General features: G+C 42.8%; 1 protein-coding gene across 1 annotated transcript in view; it reads right to left on the bottom strand.

Annotated features, from left to right (window-relative positions):
• The window catches only part of TMTC1 (transmembrane O-mannosyltransferase targeting cadherins 1), a 143,761-nt gene that overhangs the window by 58,938 nt on the left and 60,266 nt on the right, over window positions 1-24,557 (bottom strand). The window contains exons 8-9 of the mRNA XM_059471576.1: window positions 17,101-17,290; window positions 4,934-5,055 (exon numbers count right to left, since the gene is read on the bottom strand). Coding sequence (XP_059327559.1) covers window positions 4,934-5,055; window positions 17,101-17,290 — 312 coding nt within the window. The remainder of the gene's footprint in view (window positions 1-4,933; window positions 5,056-17,100; window positions 17,291-24,557) is intronic.

Raw genomic sequence — 24,557 nt, 5'->3', positions numbered from 1 at the left:
CTGTTCCACAGATGGGGAAGCATCACTGGGTCCTTGTCCCAGCTGAAGTCCCAAGCACCTCGCCTCCAGCCACTTTTTGCAGAGTGATGCTCAAATTGATACCCTGCAGGGGACAGAGGCATCCCTCACAGCAAACAGGGACTCAGCTGGGGCTGCACTCTGGCCTACTGCCAACACATAATGGTCTCCCATTTCCCTCCCAGAGCCCTCAGGTCTGCACCTGAATTACAGGGAATATAATCCAGCTCACTCCTTGTGAACTTTGGCTGCCCCGTGGCCCCCGCAAGAACAGCACCAACAGAGCAGGCAGTGAAATCATGTCTGTTCAAGGAAATGGAACAGGTGTAATTTGGATTCCATGTACAAATCCCAAATGATTTGTGGGCTTAACATGAAAACTGGCAAAATGCTTAATTGTGTCATTGAATTGAGATCAGGGAGAAGATAAACTGGCTCCACTGAGCCAGTGAGACTTTCACTGCTGGCTTTGCTGGGTCAGTGTTTGACTCCAAATAAAAAGAGAAGTTTCTTCTGTAAATCAGATGATCCTTTACAGGATCTGATCTAATGCTGAAAGAATTTGGAAAGGCAAACAGAAATTCAGCTCCTGGTGAACTTGTAGCTTCAAATGACAATAAAGAAAGGAGTGGCACAGGAAACTGAAACCCCATTGCACAACTGCTCTTTAAGAAATGAGGATAATGTGTGGTACATGACATGCTCCCAGGAGAGAAGCACCAGTAAGTGCCAGCCCCAAGTGGTTGCCTTGTAAGCACTGGGCACTTCTGCTCAGAAATTATCAGGTTCATAAAAGTCACAGATGATTCCACCACATACCAGGTTCCTTCTTTCCCCCCCTCCAATTATATAAGTTACTAATGTTTGGGATTACACCAGCTGGAAAAAATGCATTAGCACAAAGGATTAAAAACATGCTCTATGCAGAGGCAAAAATTCATATGGTCTCTGCTTTGCTACAGCATGAGGAAAACTTTACCATGATGTGTTAATTTCTTGAAAAATACAAGTGGGCTTTTTCCTGGGTGATGGCTTTCTTGCAGATTTTTAAGATAGATGGTGAAGCAAATGCCATCCTGTATACAGCAGTGATCTCATCTCCCAGTATTGTCAATTAGGGTTGCAACATCAACTCCTGATATAGTGAGCAGCTGGCCAAAAAACCTGACAGCAACCTGTAATTGCCTGTGCTGGGAAAGAGTAACTGTGCACCCTGCAACCCACTCACTGCAATATCCACCAGGAACAAGTGGCCATAAAAATGGGGCAGGTACCACTGGATTGCCTGTTGCTTTCAGCAAATTGGAAATAACCCACAGAGTGATGTTTTGGGTGATTTGTTGGTTCATTTGAGGCTCTGAAAACAGCTAAAGTTGTCCAGCTCTGACACAACAGCTCAGCCAGGAGCCACAGCTATCAGGGAGCAGTGAAAGATGAGCAAACAGAAATTGCTCTGGTAGGAGAGGTCTGGTCCCATGAGGAAAGGGCAAGCCCAGCTCAGTGGGAATGTCAGTAGAGCAGGCAGCTCCTGGATGGGCCAAGAGTTTGTATTGCTGCTCCTGTTCCTGCACACTAAAGGGCCACACAGGGGAAGAGCTGCTGCTCCTGCCTGGCTACAAACTGCTCAGGACTCAGAAAAACTGCCTGCCCTCAGCCATTCTGCAGTTCCAAACAATTATACTGTCTGTGGGGTTCTGAGCAGCATTTGTATTGACATTTTGAAGAGGGGGAAAAACTATAATTTAAGTCTTTCACTGACTCAGCTTTTTAAGTGATGCCACTCTGGAAAACTGGCCTAGAGAGCTGTATCCTGTTCATCACTCCCTAGGTATTCTACACCTTTTGACCTCCTGAAAACAAGTTTTCCCATCTTACACACAAGAAAAAACAAACAAACAAGCCAAATTAAAAGTTAAAAGACAATAAATTGTTTTCCAATTGAGTTTTTCAACCTGAAGTAATACTATTATTAAAAATACCTAATTTAAACGAGTAATTCCTAATTTAAACAAGTATGCTTGTAACCTTCAAATGAAAAATAAACACAAGAAATACTTTCTCCAAATATTTCTGTTTAGCTGAACACAATTAAAGAAGACATCCAAGCATTCTGACATAGTTTGTATGCTTCTCCCCTGAGGCAGGGCTGCAGACAGAAGAGGAATTGTTCCAAATACCCATCAATCCCCAAAAGGCAAGGCCCAGCCATATAATTAGACACTGAGCAAAGGGTTTATTTCTTTCTTCTTTCTATTTATAATATCTTCTACATAAATCCTTGGGTCCTTACTTAACTTTTATTGAAAAGAAAATGCTTGACATTTTCCCTAGGTACCTACTGAGCACCACTGAACCCGGACTTCAGGCTGTGACACACACACTCCACTGTCCCAGCCATAAAAATGCAAGTGCCACATCCATAAATATCAATAAAAGGCTATTGCTTGAAACAGAGAGAGCAAAGTGCCTTCCAGCATAAGCCCAAAAGCATAGATCACCAAATCCCCTGAATCTCTTTGAGGACTTTTATCTAAAGAAAACTGCATGGCAACCTCTGACTTGCTGAGTTTTAGAGACTGAAGGGCAAAGGATAGGAAAACCCCTTTTCAAGATGTAACTTGAGAAAAATGCTACAGGCTGTTCTAAATAAAGAACACGAGCACTTCCTTAGCCATCCTTACTAAATTGCCATCCTCCTGAGGGAAAAAGCAAAACAAAACAGAATGACATTGTTTTTGTGTTGCCATAGTCATGAATGTTAGAAGAAGTTCCCCTCACCATCCCTGCAATTTTGGACCTGGAGATGCCAGAGATGCTCAGCTCTGTCCAGATCATTTGGCAAGGAAGTCCCCACCTTTGCCAGGCACTGCCAGGGTCTGCCTTCCCTTTTCATGCCAGCTACCTGCCAGCCTGGGCTGGGAGCAAAACCAAATGTCGCAAAGCAGGACAGGAGCAATCTGAGCCAAATATGAGATCCAGGGACTCTGACACAGACTTAATCCTTCTGCCTCAGTCTTTCTAATTGAAAAAAAAAAAAAAGTAGCAACTATCAATCACCTACTTTGTAGGTCATATATTTGCAAAGCCCTCAGGGAGATGAAAAGCATTATACAAACTATATGCACACATGTTAACGCTGATTAATTTTCTCTGTGCAAACATACCCTTTTTTCTTCTTCATTGCCCCTCCTCTCATTATATCAGCAGCCTCATCTGGAGGAGGACGAGGAACTGCTGACAGCTGAAGTATTTTCCGCAGTTGTTCTTTTGAGATTCAGAAATGCAACCACTCAACACAGCCCTGTGTTCAGCTGACTGTTTCCTTAATAGCTTTGCTCTTTCATGTGTTTCCTCATTTTCTGTTACATGAATTTAAAGCAATCTGATTTCCAAGTTAATTTGAAATGATGCAGGATCCATTAGTTGAGGGTATCATTTCCAAAATAACTCTGAGAGACAACTTTCACTCACTACACTTTCAGGTGTGCCCTCAGCTAACAAAGGCAGGGCTAGTGATGTGAACAAAGTCAGCAGAATTCAACCTAAAAAGCATGTCTGTGTACAAAGGCACAGGGATACAGCCTAACTGCATAAGAGCCTTATAACACATGCAATAGCTCCTCCACAGCCTGAGGTTTATACCAATGAGCAGCTTTTTTGTGACAGTGCTTACACCAATGACAATCAGAATATATACAGCTTTCCAAAAGACTATCTGTAAGCAGTTTTCTTAGGATGTTTGGCTGCACAATTCATGAGGAATAGAATTTAAATGTTCTGTGGAATGAAACTTCTGTTTCAGTTGTCACAAAGTAACCCAGGGTGAAACTGAGAATTTCTGTTTTGCCATCAGCTCTGCAATGGCAGTTCCCATGTGATATAACAGAGGCTGCTCCCCTGCACCAAGTGTAGAATTGGGATTTCTAACTTGTAGCATCCAAGACCAAACATTTACTTATGGAATAAACTACACTGGCACAAGTTTCCCAGAGCTGCTGTGGAATTTCCCTCTTTGGACTCAAAGCTGTTTGTACCTGGTCCCAGACAAATGGCTCTGCTTGCCCAGAATATTGGGACCAGATGACCTCCCAAGGTCCTTTCCAGCCTCAACCAGCCTGTGTTTCTGTCAAATGGGCAATGGTCTGGTGCATGTTGGATGGATGGGCTCTGAGTGCCACTGTAGCCTCTGATGTGAACACTGGAGATGTCACAAGTGACACCTCAAAGCTGTCCCTGCATAAACGCAATCAGAAGAACCCAGACAGCTGAAGTGGCAATTGTTAGAGGCTGGAAGCTGAGGGGAAATTCAGAGCACTGGCTGAGGGATGGAGAAGTGGCTGGATTTTCCTCCTCCTGTTCACCAAGTGCAAATCTCCACTCTCAGATGTGTCTGCAATCAGTAGCCTACAGGCAGGAGCCCATGTGCATATCCCACAACTGAATTCAGGAGCCTTTTCAGACAGCTAAGTCTGCCTTGTATTTACTGACCACCTAATGGAGTGGGAAAGCTGAACAGGAACCCAATAAAAACATGACAGGCTAATGTTCCAGCTGCTGTCTTTAAGATAAAATCATTAAGGAATTTAATTTGATTATGCTACCAAGAGTCTTGGAGGACAAACCTCAAGAAACAACACCCCATCTCTGTATTGAGCTGTGTCAAGCACAAACACAAAAAACCCCCTGTGTTTAAAAAGAAAACCAAGGATTTTGAGTAGCTTTGCTCCTGCCAAGCAATCTGCTCTCAGCTGACTAGAAAATCTCTCATGCTGTAACACCAAAACTCCCAGGCAGAGAACACACTGACTGGCAATATAATGTTTGAAGTACTTAAAAGGGAAGAAGCAATCATGCCTGCTTTCAGAAAATGAGATGGTGGTCTCATTAGCAAAAAAAATTCAATTGCAATAGTTACCTCGGCATGTAAAGGACTCGCTCTGCCACCACAAATCCCACCCTGAAGAAGAGGTTGCTGGCTGGGATGAATGGGAAAACCAGGAACAACAAGCCAACCAAAACTTCTTTGTGTTCCAGTTTCTGCAATAATACAAAATTAAACAATATCAACTAAAAAAATCCAACTTGATTCACCTCTAACTTCTTTGAGGGTCATAAAAAAAGCAACTTAGATTAACATTTCGCATGTTTTTGCATTTAAAAGAAATTTTTACGAGACACTAAATTTTTTATATTTATGCACTCCTGGTGCATCTAATATGCCCAGAAAGTGCACAAACACTACCCACTGTGTCTATTATTACCCTTGGTATCTTTCCCAAGGTCAGCTCTACTATATGCATGGCACAGCTATCATCTAAGATATAACTCATATTGGTAATATGTAAGTACAGAGTTGTGTGAATGTATACATTAGCATGTCTACAACAGTGTGACTCTACATAAATACACAAATGCATATCACATACACACAGACTGCTGTGTTCAATCCTAAATGTTTACAACAGAGAAAAGGCTGTTCAATCAGTCACATTTTGTGTAAAGAAAACTGGCCCTAAGTGACACATTAATGCAGTCATTTTATCTCTTTCAAGGAAAATATCTACACTTGAAATTACACTTTCGCACACAAGGTCTCCACAGTCATACAGAGCCAGAAATCTGAGACATGCTGCATGCTAAAATTAACATTTTTCACTTGAGCTCAGTTAATGCCCTCCACTTGTACTCACTTTAATGTTAGCTGACTCTTGGAGGAGGAATGGGATTACCACATGCAATTCAAACCAAGTGTGATCCGTGGGGCCAGCCCAGGGATGCCATGGTCCTGCCATGGAAAGACCCAAGCCTCCTGAGCAAGCTGAGTTTCAGGTTTAGCTCCACCCCAAGAGGGTAAATCAGCTCTTGCTTCTCAAAGAGTGGCACCAGGATAGAAGTGTAGCTTCAGGCCTGTTCAATCACCCAGGCAGACATCTGTGCTCTCCTGGCTCAGATGCTGTGACCATGGTCACAGGGGTTTTCAGGTGAAGGGAGAGACAAGAATGTTGACTCCATGTTCAGAAGGCTTGATTTATTATTTTATTACATATATATATTACATTATAACTATACTAAAAAGAAAAAGAAAGCAAAAGGTTCCTCAGAAGGCTAAGCTAAGAATAGAATAGAAAAGAATGATAACAAATGCAGTTGGCTTGGACAGAGACCGAGAGCCAGCTCTGCCGTGACTGTGGTCAGTAAATCCAAACATCTACAGGAGACCAATCATGGATCCACCAGTTGCATTCCACAGCAGCAGATAACCATTGTTTACATTCTGTTTCTGAGGCCTCAGCTCCTCAGAAGGGAAAAATCCTAAAGCAAAGATTTTTCACAAAAGATGTGTGTGACAAGATGCTGCTTCTCACTGTCTGCAGACACCCTGAGAAGCTCTGTCATGCCCAGAAACAGATGCAACCAGAATCACTTAATGGTTGCTGCACTTTCTAATTGTTGTGGGCAACTTCTCAATTTTGGAGAGCAAATTGACTTCTCTTTACCAGAGGGAGCTACATTTAGAAATGCTGAACAAGATTTTTGAGTAGAGAAATGGAGTCCCATCAATGATGAGGGGCCAAGCAGTACACACTGTCTTGCTTTTGCACAGACTGCAACTTGCCACTGGCCTAGAAAGTGGCTGAAATTCAGGAGTTCTACTACTAAAATATATTCATCCTATTCTGTGGGAAAGACAACGGGTCTTTTCTGTGGGTACCAAAAGCAAGGGGACAAGTCAGGAGGCTCTGATGTCGCTGTAGAGGAGCTAAACCACAGGATCACAAAAAAGTGCACAGATCTCCCCTGGCTCAAAGAAGAATCATGAGGCAGAGAGAGGAGCAGAATTCACATTTCCAGACTTCTTTATCAGTATGTGTTTTAAATAGCACCACAGTTATCTATGGTACTCCTATTACCCACTTTTCAGTATCCTGGATTCACAGTTACTAGTGCCTACATGCAGTCACAACAGCATCTAAAGTACATTATTTTCAGAGCTGAAGGAGACATCAATCCATATTGATGATGAGGAGAAGTGCCTGGTAATTACAGCAGAAAATTAAATTTGGGGGGGAAAAAAAAGGATTAAAAATTTCTTCTCAACTCTGAATCAAAATTACCAGTTCTAGCTCAACTTCAACTTCCCTCCTCACCCAGATCTCAAAATATACTCCATTTTTCTCCTGCCATTTGGCTCTTCCTTTCCACTTTGCCTGGTCTGATCATGGTGCCCATCTTCTGCTACCACTCTACCCCAGGGGTTTGACACTAAGGACCAGGAGGCAAAACAAGGTATGCTGGGCCAAATACAAAGTTCTCAGCCCCTAAGATACACATTTGCTTTCAAACAAACCAGCTTTCTCTAGTTGTTGATCATTAAATCAATAATTGGGGAAACAATCTCTAGTTAAACATCTCTAGGAAGGACATGGTGTTATTCAAGGCTGCAGCACTGCAGATAAGCAAAGGAAACTGAATGCTAGAGAAAGACAAAACTTGTTCATCAAATGACAAAGAGGAAAATGTGGGAATTAGCTTAGCTAAAGGATCAAATGGCTCTGCATGCCCTTTTTCTCCCCAGAACAAGTCACAGCTCCATGCTAATGCCATTGAGGGCTGCCAGCTCAGTCCCTCGGGCAGGGCTCAGAACCCAGCACACACAAACCAGCCTCATGGAGCAGCAGAACCCTCCATGGTGCTCCTTATTTCTGCAACAAAAACCACCTGGCAGTGCCCTTTTCAAAGCTTTCCATTAAGGCAGAGGCCTTTGGGAGGAGCTGGTCCTCAAAGCCCAGGCTTCAGCTGATTTGTGCTATGTGTGGTTGTGCTGTGAGCCCCTCATGGGGCTGCAGGAGCAGAGGGCAGCAGCACCTCCCATGCAACACAAGCCATAGGAAATCCCCTCCATGTGTTTTTCTAAATAAAACAAATCCAACCTATACATAACCTGTTGCATTTTCCTGGCAAAGAAATAAAAGAAATATTAGGACCATTTCTTTGGTTTAACTACTTTGGTCATATGATCCCACTTGAGATAGCTGAGGTAAAGGTGTCAGAATCAGCATCTTCCAGGTGCCCAGAGCAGTAGTAAGAGCTTTTAAAGAGTAATAGCCAATTGTGTTTGTCTTGCTTTCTCCTTAAAATAAAATAGCTAGGGCTAGAAATTATAGATCACTGCATTCAGAGAGACAATTCCTTTCCCCTTAAAGACAGTGCTTCCTTTTGGAAATACAAAGCTTGTCTTTCTGTCACTGTAGTCTCTGGTGGGGAGAGGGGAATCAAATCATTTGAATTAACTTCAGAATGATTTCTCTTGTCAAAGACAAACCAACTTCAAATCAAAATAGCATTTGTTATAGTAAATAGCTTGGTGGGAGGGAGGAGTTTTGAAATTCACATCTAACTCATTACAATTAGGCCTTCATTATACTGTAACAAAAAAAAAACCCACCAATAAAACAACAAACCAAACCAAAAAATATTTTAAAAAGAGCTTTCTAACTTTTATTTCACAGACTTATTAAACAACTAACGAAAACTATTTCTCCCAAGGGCAATGCAAAAAAAAGTGTCCCACTGTCTCAAACAGAATATCAAAGAATCACTCCAAGGTCAAACATGATCAATACAACCAAAAATCTCAAAAATAGCTTCCTTAGCAATTTGGGGGGAAAGGAAGAAACTCTAGAATTTATAACTGAAGAGATCTTTCCATTTTATATCCCATATTCCACTAAAGCACAAGTCTTGTACAAGGCAGAGCCCTCTAAGTGTGAGTGCAGGAGGAGCACAGATCACTTCAGCATTACTGCCATAACTGTGGCCTTGCATCAGTGAATTCCTTACTCCTGCCCTGGAGGAGGCATGATCTGAGGTGCCAGATCCATGAAGTCTGCACTGTGCTGACAGGACTGATGTTCACCTTGCCTGGCACCTCCAAGGGCTGAGGCACTGGAAAGCAGAGCTGTGAGGACAGCATTTCTCCTGGCTGGACTGAGCTGCACCTCAGGGAAGACAACAGCTGGACAAACAAATCCAAGCAAATTCCATTCTGTTCTACCTCAGAATGTTTCTGAAGGTGTTTATACGTGCTTGCCTGTTTGATGGAAAGGCAATCAAACGGGTTTAATTCCTTCTTCTAACTGTTTGGGTTTTTTTGAGAATGAGACAAGTGTCACCTCTCCACCATGTAGATCCAACAGCTCCATGGAGTAAAGATCTCCTTCCTACCAAAGGCACCAATCCCTGTGACAGAGAGCTCTGGATGGCCCAGTGCAGTGAGATGTTCTGCTTGGATCACCTGACTACATGTGCAGAAAGCTGCATCCAGCAAAGCTGGTAGTGCACAGCTGTACCAAAGCAATGATTGCTATTACACATTTTCAAACCCTTCCAGGCCTGGGAGGCAAGTGCATTATCCATCAAAAGAGACACAGAGACTCAGAGAAGCTGCATGACTCTCTGCAGACCACAGACAGAGGATGGCACTTCTTCAGTTTATTCCTAACATCCATTTGTACAAACCCTAAGTGCAGACTGCACACAACCCTGTTTCATCTATTCCTGCTGTGCCACTCTCTCCAGTGGCTCAGCAATGTGACTCCTCAGCAGCCTGCATCAAACGACTCTGAGCACCTCACCTGGCAAGAGGTCAGCATCTGCAAACACCCACTCCTGCACTTTCCCCATACACAGCATTAAAGATAAAAGGGATGGTGTAAAAGCACGTCAAACTCACTCTCCATTCATGCATAAGGTGATAAAAAGAAAGCATTAAGCTAATCAGGAATTAACCCTAGGGATTGATTCCTTCAAAGGGAAAAAAAAAAAACCTCTGTGGTTGTAAAGCTGACAGGAGCTGTGGGTGTTTGCAGGTCTCACCTGCCTGGTGCACATACAGATGGGCCACGGCATGGTACCACACTCCATGCACCATCAGCATTGCTCTCCTTCAGGACACCAGCAGAAACCTGAATGGGACACACACACCTTGATCTACTGTGGTTATTTCACTCTGCTGCCTGTGCCACTGCTTCCAAGTGAATGATGCCAAAAGTCAGGTGTCAACAGATGGTCTGAAAAACTCAAGCATTTGGTAAGCTAAAGGTAACTTACCAGCTTCAAAACTGCCTCAGACACCTGTCTTAATCAGCTTGCTCCTAGAAAAAGAGCCACAAATTCTGTAATCACTACACTTCATTACGAGTTTTATTTTCTCATCTCATTAAAAAAAAAAAAATTAAAAATCAGCATCTTGAGTAGCACCAGCTACTTGAATGCCAGGCTTAGTAACTCACTCATTTCCTAAAATAACTAAATTTTTCTTGGTGATCATCTAGTTTTGATAGAAATAGCCATGGATTTCTAATGCTATTTTGATAATCACTGCTGACTGTGTATTAACTACCTGACACACTGACACTATTTCAAGCATTTGGCAACAATAGAAACTACATACCAGTTCACCAGCTGCAGCACCTCTTCAGGAACTGGTGCAAACATACACCAGAAACTGAAACATAGAGTCAGAATCTGAAACCAAAACCCTAGAAAGGAGCACTGGCTTCCTCACCCAGGATTATCTGAAGAGAAATCCTTGGCACACATCTCAGACCACCCTAACAAGATCATTCCCTCTGTTTCCACAAGGGAGGAAGTCCTGGTCTGTACCAGGTAAAACAGCATGGTTTTCAGAAATGCTGAAAGTGCCTAAAAACTTTACCTGCATGAGAATTGTGGGTGCTCAACACTTCTGAAAATCTGATTTTCAATTACGGAATTAAAGTAGAACACAGTCCTTTCCCATTCCCATAACAGGGTACAGAAATACATCCCATATAATTTCATATTTTATATTAGCATCTCAGAGTAAAATTTTGATATCCACTATTTTCTTTTTCTCTGTAGAAGACAGCTACCCATCCATTCAGCTGTGTGTTTATGGTCTTTCTCACCCAAGTTTCTGAAATTCCCTAAGATATAAGCTCATTTTCCCAATCCTTAATCTCTGCAACCTCTAATTCCACTTGACAAGCCCATTTGAGCTGGATGAAGAAGCATACAAATCTTTGAAAGAGAAGTGGAACATTCCAAAAGGAAATAGGAAAATCAACAAACTGCTCCAGGAATTAGAATAATCCTTTTCACCTTGTGGTTGCTTTTCATTCTGTGACTGCAGGCTGTTTGACTACGTGGGGAAAACAAAAAAAAAAAAAAAAAACAACAAAACAGGTAAAATTCAATGCACAAATTTGCAGTACTTAAAAGCACGATCTTTGGAAAAGCAACTTGGTTCATGGTGAATTTGCTCTTGAGAAGGTAACATGGAACGAGAGGAGCCTAACAAAAAACAAACCCCACACAGCAGCTTGGCACCCCAACGTTTAACTGAGGCCAAGCAGCCACAATGAACACTCATTACCCCTCCCAGCTGTAAATTTCCTACTCCTCATTTCACCTACACTCTCCTGCTCACCCCTGCTACTGTGCCATTTCAAAACCTTTCAGCTCTGAGTGGGCCTTGAAACACTGACTCAAATCAGAAGAAGAAAATGGCAGAATAAAAGGAGTAATTCAGCCTTAATATGCTGAAAATGGCAGACCTCCCTGCCCCCGTGATAATTACCTCCACCACCACGCTGCAGGCAGTGAGAGCCCATTTGGTGAGATGCTGAACATATTCATAGGGAGCCAAATCAGAGCTGCTTCAAGCTGTGGTTGTATTTACCCCGAGCACCACGCTCCAAACCTGCTATTTCCAAACATCCACCGCGCAAAAGAAAATCCGACGCGCAAGGTGTGTTTTGACAGCTCTTGTGGCTGCTTTTTTAACCCAAAACAGCAGTCACATGCAGACCAAGGCAGCTTTTCCCTTTTAGTCTGTCAGCTGGCCCAGAGAGCTCCCTGGGAAGGCTCCCCGACTCCTGCCAGCCCCAGCAGGGACCTGCACGCTGTGGATGCAGCTGCAGCACTCGATGGAGCAGAAATGCAGCACTCAGTGAGCTCGGGGTGCCTGCAAGGGGCTCCCCCCTTCCTCCAGATCTCACTGAACACTCTTTCTGGCGTATTACTCTCCCCCTGCAGCAAATATTAACAACAGAAGAAGCACAGGAAAAAACTCGCTGCAAAAGGATTAAGAACATCAGTCCTGACCTTCTCTCTGTGTGGAAGGAATTCAAGTGGCCCTCAGGAAAATGAAAGCAGGATTTATTTTAAATGGACCTTTTATGGAAATGACTGTGGTTTCCAGCTTGTCAGATAGACTCCATCAATAGATAGCCTTATTCACCTTGCTGTGCCTTTGAAGCAAGTATTGTTCTGGAAGTGTTGTGGCATATAAATTTTGCTAGGCATACTTTCTAACTATGCTGGTACTGCTGTAGAATATTAGAAAAGGCAATTGTTCCCCAGAAAGGTCCATAAGCTGTGATTTATTAATGAAATGCCAAACCTGGGAAACGAGGCAAAGGTCTCATGAGTGCAGGGTAAAGTAAATAGCATGACAAAGTACACATAATGAGTGCTAGCAAAAACAACAGAAACATGCACACAAAGAGAAGATGCAAATGCATTCCTCTCCTGGATGGTACTGAACGTTGTCAGCCAAGAAATTTAGTCTGAAAGTCACTGAAGAATATGTTCAGATGCTATCCACACATATAATCCACCAGATAAATGGCAATATGATGCCAATTACAGCACGAAATAAAGTCATCACAATATGGTATAAAATGCCTTGTCTTGGCTAAGAAGCACCATGCAGGGAAATTCAAAGAGGCAGCATCACCTTTAAAATTAGCTCTGAAATAAAAAACAACCAACTGTAGCATATGAGAGATCAGGATAATACATATGTCAGTCACATGCCATGAATATAACCTGAAAACCATCACAATTTCCTGTACCATATGTAGCCACATCACACAGAACAGCCAAGCACGTTCTCTAAAAAAGTTATATATATATATATATATATATATATATATATATATATATATATATATATTATAGTATATTATATTTTTTTTAATTGATGTGAAATGTCAGTAGCATTTCCTCCTCGGACATGAGCAAACTGCTGCACATCATTATGTGCTCCTGCTGAAGGAGCAGAAGGTGCTGTGAACCACCAGAAGGCACCTTTACAATGCTGGTCACGGGTACAAATGTGTGAGGGCTGTCAGTATGAGGTGCAATACACTCCCACACTCCCCCAGATTGCCCAGGTGCAAAAGCCACTGCTTCAAGTCAGTTTTCCAGATCACCCCACTGAATTAGCCCATTACACACACGAGTTTTCCCACTATCAGCCCTCCATATGTCAGGTACCACAGGGAAAATGGAATCCCATCCATCACGTGCTCTGCACACATAAATTCACAGCTAAAACTGTGGGACAAGCTGCTAATTAGGCAGCGACCTAAAAATGCCACGCAGAGTGGAGCTTCAGACATCTGAAGGGTCTTCCTTTCATGCTCATTGAATTATTATGACATGTCAAAGAAATAACTGTCATCCTGATGATAATGCCAAGAACTGTCCTCCCTCCAGTTCACCAGGTGCTCCCTGCATCTTCCAGCAAAGAAAGGCAGTGCCATGGGCCCTTGGCTACCCCAGTGGCCTTCTGAAGCACCAGATTATTTCTCTGACCTTGTGACTGGCATGCTCAACATCCACTGAGAGAATGCCTCATCCGTTTCCTGGCACCTCTGTAATCCATCTGGAAGTCACACCACAACCATTCCTCATAGCCAAGGCTATCTTTGACAGTGAACAATAAATAAATGCCATCCTCTTTTCCCAACTATTAAAATCCCTCCGGTGTGCAGGCATTTTGAATAGCATCCCCAGCCTTTGCCTCATCCCCAGCACTGCTTGAAGCCTGTGTGAGGACATTCACTGCAAAGAGTTGAGCAGAACAGGTCCTGCTTGGGGAGCTGCTCACAGGGAGCTCTCCAGAAGGTAGGTGAGAGGGATTCACACTATACAGGAGAAACAACCCAGAGAATGGAAGTTACACCCAGTTAACAAAGCCAATTTTTAAAGTGACCTCCTCATTAAGTAAAGAAGAAGACAACAGTAAAGGATGATCTCAACAAGCAGGATGAGAAGGGAGGCTTCTCTCTCCAAACAAACTGGAGAGCTGCCTTCTCTTGTTTCTGCAGTTTCCATCACTAAATCCCCATCTAGTAACAGACATGTTCCAAGGAAAGCACCCAAGGGTAGAAATCTTCCACTGTTTCTCTTTCTGAGGTATAACAACATTCACAAAATGAAACAAGAAAGCTTTGTTCCTTAGATGTCCTTTATCAGCACCACACACACATGCCCAACAGAGTTATTACCCTAATCACAAACGTCAACAAATTAGCCCTGGTTAAAATTCAATGGCAACAAAGGCAGAAATCCAATCCATGCATTCTCCAATTACAGCCCACACAAAACATTCTGTGAGTCTCCCGTGAGTCTGTGTTGTGGATGCACACACATCACCTCTTGCCACTGAAAATCAGTTCAGTGTTCACTGGACCAAGGTCTTCACTGCTGCCAAAACAATTTCCACCATTTCCATTCTCTGTGCAGCAGAAAGGAAAGCAATGGTGCCACTGAAAACAAATATGAGGTTTCATTCTTTCTTACCCCTGCACACCTACACTCTAAAGAGAGAGGCACATAGACTGCATGCCTGTTCACTGTACAATCATTCCTCAGGAAATTGCCAGCTACCTCTTCCAGGTGAGACCTTGCAATGAAAAAAGAAAGAAAAATGGCTGCTAAGGCTGTTCTGTGTGCTTCCAAAAGAAAGCAGAACATCTTACACTTTACCAATGTGAGAAATCAACTGATATATCTTGTGCTGCCTCTAAGCTGTAAAGCACTGAGTAATAGCTTGTCTGGGGCTGGACTGAAGGATGGTCCTTCCTGGGGGAAGCAATGCCCTATAAAAGGCCACTGCTGCTGCATTTGGAAAGATGCTTTCCTAAGACCCCAATACAATGAATTGTGCCTGCAGTTCCTGTGCCCTGAACTCCCCTCTCCCTGTTATAAAAGGCATTGTTTGAAGTCAAATGGCATCATTTATTTCCAGGAAAACTGCTGCTTCCTGTTTGCCTTCCTCAGTAATTCATACCACTCAGCCTAACACAACCATCTTCATACCACTGAATGGCAGTACCACAATTCAGAAATTGTGGGAGTTGTTAAAAATAAAACAGAAAATAGCTTCAGAGACATAGAATTTCCTGAAAAGCAAAATTTTCCAACTATACTTCTAATTATGTATGTACCTATGTGCCATCCCTCAAAGTGTTCAAGGCCAGGTTGGATGGGGTTCTGAGCCCACCTGGTCTGGTGAGAGGTGTCCCTGCCCATGGCAGGGAGGTTGGAACTGGATGGTCTTTGAGGTCCCTTCCAACCAAACCCTTCAGTGATTCCATACCAAGGGCTGAGGGAAACACATCCAAGGTGATCCCCAGGAACCATCACCAGCTCCATGCTCACAGCAGGTTTGCTGGAGGCTGCAAGTGCTCATGAGAGCACTTGGTCAGGATGGTTCTAGTTTTACTGGATTAGATCACTTCAGATCCAATTCATTCAATGTTTGGGGTTTTCAAGGCTAAACACAAAGGAATCTTTAAGATGAATTTCAAAGCCCAAATTCAGTGCCCAAGTTTCAGTGCCCAAAGAGCAAAATTCATGTTGTTGAACATTAACAGTGGTCAAGAGCAAAACTGAACTTCTCACAAAAAAATTACAATTTGCAGTTTCAAATTAAACAGTGGTATTCATAAATCCAGAGTAAATTGTTCTTTTTTAAAAAGTAATAAAAATATGATAAAATCTTTTTCAAGAAAACCAACAGTATTAATCCTACATATAGTTCTGACAGCAGGAGAAGAAATAAAAAGCAAACAAAACTTCAATGAACATGGAATAAGATTTTTCAGAAGTCTGCAATCCTGGGCTAATGAGAATTTTATCATTAACTTTCTTGAGAACAGGATTAGGTCTAATACAAACAGTTCTGAATATTTCTAGCAGTGAGTAATGAAGGCAGGATGAACACGAGATGATGTACAACCTGCAGGTAGAACTGGTGAATACCTAATAGGGTGTTTTCCCATATTTGCCATACAGCATCTGTGAATGTATTATCTAAATTAATAGCTCTGCAGTCTCAAACTGTTTTGGTTAATTTTCTGTTTCTTATCAGGAGCACAGGGAAGACTGCCAGGGTAGACTGAAAATGTACATGACCTGCACATTTTAGCATAACAGGTATTAAAAACCTGACACCCTTCAATTATGCTTTTCAGCCATATACACATTTAAGGAAGAGAAACTTTTGTACTATTTCCAAAGTGACTACTGACACCTCTCCTAAAGAAGCTTCCACAACTCAACTGAAAGAGAAACAGCTTGTACCTCCCTATGATCCACAAAAAAGACCCTTCCATGGAAGCGCATATCTGACTTCTGACAAGGCTTATACAACCTCACTTTCACTTCTGCAATATGATTAACAGTACCTCTGAAATGCTGAATTGGGAAGTATGGGTTACCAACTGTATTATTTACGCTAAAGAACAATTTCCAGGTCATTTCCAATTTCCCACATTCCATTACTCTGCTGACAAAAAAAATCTCATCAAGATGTATGCAAGGTTTAGGTTTTAGAAGCATAGCAAAAGTGCAAATAGAAGAATTGATTTTATTTTCAAAAGGCTCTGCAAATGACAGTTCCCAGTCCTGTTTGAAGTAAGTGACAAAAAGCTTAATGATTATGGGAGAGGCAGAGATGCTTAAAAACTTCAGTGGGGTTTGGATCATTAACAATAATTGAATGCAGGAGTCTGGGCCAAGTTCCGCCCTCAAATCAGACCAATTAAAGACTGAGACATTCAGCTAGAGAGACATTTTCATCAGTTGAGCTTGCCTGCTTTAGTTATTACTGGAATGATTTTTCACCTCACTCCAGTGCATTCCAGTAGAAAACGTGCTTACCAACCATCTCATCTGAAGACCAGGAAACAAAACACTTTTTTATTTATTTTCTTTTAGGTTGTATTGCATGGTTTTTGGCGTTACCTTGAATGCAGCAATGCAGTGTAGGCTGAGCAATGCCATCACCAGCAGCAGGAACAGCGTGGCCAAGTTCCTGACATCCCAGATGGACTCCACCAAAGGGATGCTGCCCACCTGCCAGTCGTAGCACAGGGTGATCGGCGCCAGCAGCAGCCACGCGTTGAAGGCCAGAAGGTAGGAATAAGTTAAAAACCTGCAAAGGAAAACAGGTCATGTAATACAAGGAATGACTGCCAGCACAGGAAGCATCCTCCTTTGGCATTTACCACATACCACACAGGGGGAGGAAACAACAAAAAAAACTAATCAACATCACTGCACCAACAGGCAGCACCACACCTCTTTGCAAACAGAGATGCTGCCATAGGTGAGGGGCACTTCAACAGGTCATTTGAAGAAATAAGATCAGCAATATTTACATGTTTCTATGCACTTGCCTTTGGAAAACTATCAGAACTTCAACTCCCATTTGAATGTTAGATTTTTGAAGTGACTTTCTGCCAGTTTAAACAATAAATTAATAACTACACAGGTACATACATATATATTGAACTTTTACACACTTCACTGCATCACTGCTGCAATACAAAATATCCTTTTAGCTGTGTTTAAATTACAATTTAGAATTTCTTCTATCTGCACAACCTGGAGCAATTAAAGTCAGACCCTTTTCTCTTTGCAAATCAAGGAACAGGGAGAAAATACAGAAGAAAGGAGGGGCAGAGTGATTCTTAGCTGATCCCATCACAGTCTCTTAGGGCTGGGGCCAGATTGCATGAGATGTGCCACAGAAGTGATGGGCAAGTAGGGATTTCAAATTGTTGTAATCTTCAATAATTGTTATTCTCAATAGAGAGGAAATTAATGGGGAATGGAAATGGGGAGAGTGCTCCCCTCTGGGAAGTATGTAGAGCTTTCAAAGGACTAAAAAAGAACAGCATGTGTGCCACTGGGTTAAAGAAAACAAGAAAAAAAAAAAATAAATCAAACCAACATCCCTCTCTGCCCCAGGCTTTTGCTTCTTGGCATCTACTTGCCAAAAAGTGCATCTAAAGTTGAAATAGTTTTAAGTACAAGAGACTGCAGGTTGATTATTCCAATAATTGTGAAGTCAACCAAGTAAAATTGTGACAGCCTTCAAAGAGACAAACCCATCCTTTGCTTGCAAATGGAATAGTCCAAATTGTACACAGCACCAAAAATGGCAAATACTCAAAAAAAGGAAAGAATTACATTCTATCCTGCACAGGATTTCTTCCATCTGAGCGGGCTTCGGCAGCTGTTATCACACCCAGTTGCCATGGTACCTTGCAGGTTTATTAAAATGGTAACAAAGGATGGCAGAAATGTCAAAGCATGTAGACAGAGGATTGTCTCACTTGCCACTTACAAACATGGTCCTTTGTGGTCAAAATGCAGCCCCTTACAACAGCACTTACAACATCAGATTTGTGGCAGAATGGTAGGACACTGAAGCTAAGTGTGACTCCAGGCAGGAAGTTCCCAGATGGGTGTTGGGCCCTGAATTTCTGTGAAAACACACTTAAATAACTACAAAGTGAGGGTATCAGTTTCTCTTCTCATCCAAAAAACAAATGTCTCCAGCAGCACAGTGACCCAAAAGCAAGGAGGCTTACTGAGCTGGAATGTGTCATTGTAAACAGTCTCAGAGGCACATTCTCACTTTCCCACAGATCCTTCTAAACTCCCAATTCTGGGAAGTGGAATATTTCCACATTTTTAAGGTTTTCAGCCATTTGATACACCTCTCTTCCATCCTCTGCACTTTCCTCACCTTCCCACCCTGAGGTACTAAACAAAAGGGAAAGAAAGAAAATCAATCTTCTCTTAACAGAGGCAGCGATTAAAAAGCCAGTTCCTATTTAAGAGAGCATCTCTCAAAAACATAACCTAATTTAGCTCAAACAATTCTTAAAATTTTGATTGTTCACTCTTCCTAAAGAAACAAATGTGTTTTCTAGTCACCAACCCTTCTGGCACACATTACAGAGAAACATAGCAACACTAAATCCTCTGAGAGTTAATCACACCAAGGCACTGACTCGTGACATTCTGTGTGCCCTGACCCACCTCTGCTCAGCCACAATAAAACACACTTCTCCATCACCCTCAGCACATCAGCTCAGAAAAGGCTGCCAGCATTTATTTACAGCTACTTACTTCAAAGCCAAACTGAGATCCATTTCTGGCTTTATTGTTAGAACAAAAACATGTCTATTTTGATGAATCTGGATAGTGTCATGGCATATGATATTGCTACTACAAGTATGTACATTTGACAGGATTTCCAGAAGCACTGAGTTAGTTTTGCACTTGATGCTTTAGGAGAGCCCAGTTTTTTGAGGGAGTGTCCTTTTATGCCCTGGCATATATTAACATTTTCAACAGGCATCACAATATTCATAGAAGTTTGTATGCAAACCACAACACACACCAGAAAACCCTCCCCTGCTTCCTCAGACTGGGCTGCTGGGTAGGAAGGAACAAGATGACATTTGGGATCTGCGCAGCACTGCAGTTAAGGACAGACTAGCTGCTTTCCTGCATCTTCACTGATAAGGCAGGAGCTGATAGGTCCTTACACAGCACAGAATAAATAAACAGTTTGCTGCCATAACAAATTGAGTCCACTCAATTTCAGAGGCATTCATTCAGAGTAGCCAGAGCAGTGTGAGTTCATGCATTTCTGCTGGAAGGGTAGGATAAGCTGCTGCTGAAGATGGGAAGACAACTCCAGGCCAGTGACTGACTAGGACAGGTTTGCAAACAAGCGTCTATTTCCAAGGGCTTGTGAGGTTTCAGTCCTCCTTGGGAACCATGTGCACTGCCTGGTGCCAGAGGCAGCTCCCAAAGGAGAACCATTGCTCCACTCCACCATGGCAATAATTAGCCTTTAAATACTGTCTTCCAACAGCAGTAAAACATTTTAAAGCCTGTGACAATCATCACCACCACTGTACAGTCAGGTGGCTGGCCTCTGCAGCCGCCCTCCTGGAGAACCCTTGGCCACCTCTCCTGGCAGAGCCAGAGCTCCCTCTCTGATGGTGCATTCCAGATTGCAATGCAATACGTATTCCATTACCATCTGTATGGCAGATAACTTTTGTCAAGTGGGCCTTATCAAGTTTGCCTTATCTCTCTCTGAGTGATCACAATCACTCCTCCCTGGGGAGGGGACATTGCTGATAACAGGCCATTGAATGTCACTGCATGGCTGATAAGAACTATAACATCCCACTGTGAGATGCTCCGCCCAGAGGGAGGAGCCAAACATTCCTACCCAGATATAATCCTGAGGTTTTGAGACACCAGCACAGCTTTCTCCACTGGATTCCCCAGAGGAACAGCTGCCTCTTCTTCCACTGGATCTTCAGAAGAAGACTACATCCTTCTCTACAGATCCCCCCCTGCTCCAGCAGAACCACACCTGACACTCCAGGAGGGCTGCAGCCACATTTCCAATTGGACTGCTACCAACACCCTGACGCACAGGGTGTCAGGTTGGGTTCTGACTCTGTCAGTGTTGTTCTAGTTTACTGCATTGTTTATTTTATCCTTTTATTTATTTCCTTTCCCTATTAAAGAACTGTTATTTCCTGCTCCCATATTTTTGCCTGAGAGCCCCTTAATTTGAAATTTATAGCAATTCAGAGGGGTGGGAAGGGTTTACATTGTCCTTCCTTAGCAGACTCCTGTCTTTCCAACCAAGACATGGTGCATGTGACATTAGCAGTCATGGTACCGAGATCCACGGAGGCACTGCCTGACTTTTGGAGGCACTCAAACAAAGCCTTCAGCAGGCTCTGAGTCAAGCAGAAGTTTGGATATGCCTTCAGCATTGGTAGCCTGTCCTTGAACATGATGGATGGCTGTATAAAATAAAGCATTTCTAAACTATCGCTATTCTGTACTAGGAACAGAAAAATAACAAGATGTTAATAATAGTTACTGACAATCCAGGGCTGTTTTTTATTTATGGCTCTCAAAAGCATATGATATTCCTTCTCATCTATGTGGCTGTCCTATCACAAGACTAAGGAGAAAGCTAAACACAGGAGAAAGTTTGGAAGAAACCTCTTACCAAAGCCAACACCTCAAGGAACTAATTTGCAAATTTTGAAAAGACTTAAAGATTCTGAAATCACTCCAGGAGCTAATTAAATTTCAGCAGCCTACCTGCAAATGGCAACAAGAGTATTTTCTTCTAATTAGTTGACTGAGTGAATTACATTTTAAATTAATGATCTTCTTGATATTGCTTCTAGTGTCTGCCGGAATTCCAAAGGAGAAAAATTCCTGCCTGCCTCCCACGCTCTCAGTTAATCCCATGAAAATCAGGGTATTACTGGTGAGGTGACTGAAGATTCTGCTTCTTAACTGGCAAACAGTTTTCCCCCAGGCCAGGTAACAGCATTGGCATTGCAGCAATTTTTTTATTTGCAAAATGAACATGGAAATCCACATTTCAGTGAGTTTCAAGTGTTCTTTTCAATTCTCATCATCTCTGGCATGCTCAGAAAAACACAGTTCCTCCTGTAGGTAGCCAGTGTTGTCATGGCAATCCAGTTTGTTTAGCTTTCATTTTTTTCAGTTTCAATGTTCTGTTGCATGCTTTGAGATAAATACAGGATGATTCATATCTAGAACTTGTTGCAGAAAACAACTATCTGAACTGATTGTTTCTGCTGCAAAATGAACGCAAAAGGGTACTACTCAAAGCCATAACAATATGACAGGAAAATACTTGAGGAATTGCTGTAATAGACACCAAGGAGCTTGGAAAAGCCTTCATCTCAGCTCTGCCAAACCCAGGCAATCAGAGCACAAGGAACCTGAGACTAGGTTAAAAAAAAAAACCAAGATTTATAGACATTTATGAGGCATTTCCTGTCTTTTCTGATTTTGGAGCAGTTTAAGCTTTCTCCCCACAGCACCCAGGGACTATGGATTTCTTCCTAAAACTGTGCTGTAAGAGTGATCACAAAGCTCTGACCATGTCCCACCAAAGCTGCATGGAAAAGTGGGGGCCTATATGATAACAGTGATATTTTATATATATATATAAAATGTGCATTATATGTATATTATACATATAATTATAGACATATACATTATAGATTACATGTATATATAAGAGTGATACTATTTTTGCTAAGTGCATACTTTGCTGCAACCCACCAGACACTCAGTTCTGGGCCAGCCCATCCCATTCCTTGGCAGACAACCCTACCCACAAAGACCCATCAGGGTACCCACCTGCAAGTGAAACATCTCCCAGCACTGGGGATTTTAGCAAAGCAGAGGCAAACCATTCTCCTCATTGGGGAAAAATGGACCTGTCTAGAGGGCAGGTAATAAGTGCACTTAACTAGTACTTGGGGAAAAAAGAAGGGGAGGGTCTTTCTTTATGGGGGGGAAAAAGGTAGGGATCTGAAACAGAAGCAGGAATACAATTTTTGTCCTTTCAGGAGTCACAGAACCTGTGGTTATGCGCTTTTGACACGACCTGCACACTGCCAGGCACTCAGGGAGATTTCAGTTCACTATAAGGGTAAGAAGAGCTTTTTTATTAGGGAAAAGAGCTTCTCATTTGTATTAACAGCTGAACTGATTTTGGCTCAAGGCTCTCTTCATCCTCTTACAAAGCCCTAAACCCAAGTGTGTTTGACAAGGCAGTTCACAATAATGCCCTCCTAGGACACATGTGGCTGCAATTATAACCAGGTGGTGGTGTTTCAGATATTGCCTTCAAATTGGAACATTTACACTCCCCCTAGGGAACTCCCAGTACAGTCATACCTTCCCACACGAGTTTATTTTTCTGCTCTGTATATTGTCAGCCTGAACATTTTCTTTTCAGAGCTTTAGAAGACAAAAATTCCCACTGTCTATCCAGCTCATTCAGAGATAGTGAAGTAAACTACTACACAAGCAGCAGACAGACAAATTCCATTTAGCATCCAAATGCAAGTATTAGACAGAAAATACTTGTAACCTGTGTATTCCCTTTCATCAAACCTTCTGCATTTAGGGAAAATAGCTGCCAATCAGGACAGGAGTAGGAAGGACAGACAGGGATAAACAGGGAGCTGCAGCTTGATGAATAGCAAAGTAACTCCTCTGGAAGATGGGCTTGTGTGCACCAGGGACATGGGGAAAAGCAGACATGCTGTCTTCTACAGCTACACTGCCTGAAGAGCTTTACTCTGGCTCTGTCAGTTGTTTCAACTCTGTGGCTAAGAATCTGAACAATACCGAATTCTCTAGGAGAATTTGAAACAGTGAAACCCAAGCCTCCTGTCAGAATCTCAGTGCTGGAAAACCTGGGACTGACCTCACAGTGTTTTCCCTCTGAGTGTGCTGTGGGTGAGGACATGCCTTGTGATCACACCTGACCTTCAGCTCCTCACCAACAGCAGCACATTTCTGTGCCATGCAGCCCAAATTCACCAGCAGAGCCCAGCAGTGGGCAACTGCTTCAGGAGAGGATCACTGAGGCAGCAGCAGATGGAGTGTTCTGTGAACAGCCACTGAGATCCTCAAGAAATTAAAAACCAGCCCTCATAAACCTGCCAGGGTAATGTTTCTGGAAATGGCTCACTGTGTCCCAGAGCATTCCCACCCAGTGCTGGTGGGAGCCAGAGGGATGTTCTGGGCACGCTGCTTTGCCTCAGAGACTGGCCACTCTCTACCCCTTCTTGTGGAAGGATTTTGGAAAGCAAATTCAGACACAGACTCTGGCAGGGAAGTGCTTGTTGTGTAACCAGCACTTGCAGCAAGCACCACAGCCCATTGAAATGCCTATCAAATCCCAGAGCAGCACTACCAGGGTGTGCCCATCACACCAAGAACACTTGGATGGGAGAGATGCTGAAACCTTTCCTGTGGCTCTGGGAGTGCCACCTTCTCTGCAGAGTGGCCTCTGCTTTGGAGAATCATCTCCAAGCCAGGCTTTCCCCAATTCCCAACACCCACTGGAATAAAGACTACAGTTTGTATAAATTAATGTTTGGGCTGTCTGGCCCCTGGGTAGGCATGACAGCAATTGTTACCAACACTGCTGTTCTCCCTTTTGTTAGAAGTGATCCCTGACTGCTGGGTGCCTGCAGATAATACATCTAGGGCTGAACTTAAACACCTTTGAGCACACAACAGAAAGCACTGACAAGCCAGGCAGAACCTCACCACCCAGGCAGCGTGTGCCAGCCTGGCTGATTAAGAGCTGGTATGTCACAGGGGTCTATTTTAATGCTGTTTTCTAGCCTAAGGTCCATGAAAACTCCATATCAAAGTAGTTGCTACACTTGACTTCTATTTCTTTGGCAAAGCTGGCTGGCACAGAGACCCATTTTCCCAGCACAGGTCCATGGTTTCCCTCTTGGTAGTTCATTGCCTTTGAAGTTACAACTGGGATGATTAAATGCAATGCTCAGAAAACA

This window comes from Ammospiza nelsoni, chromosome 5 (assembly GCF_027579445.1).
Source record: "Ammospiza nelsoni isolate bAmmNel1 chromosome 5, bAmmNel1.pri, whole genome shotgun sequence".
Classification (NCBI taxonomy): Eukaryota; Metazoa; Chordata; class Aves; order Passeriformes; family Passerellidae; genus Ammospiza; species Ammospiza nelsoni.
The sequence above is the reverse complement of the archived record's forward strand: the minus strand, read 5'-3'. Positions and strand labels throughout refer to the sequence as shown.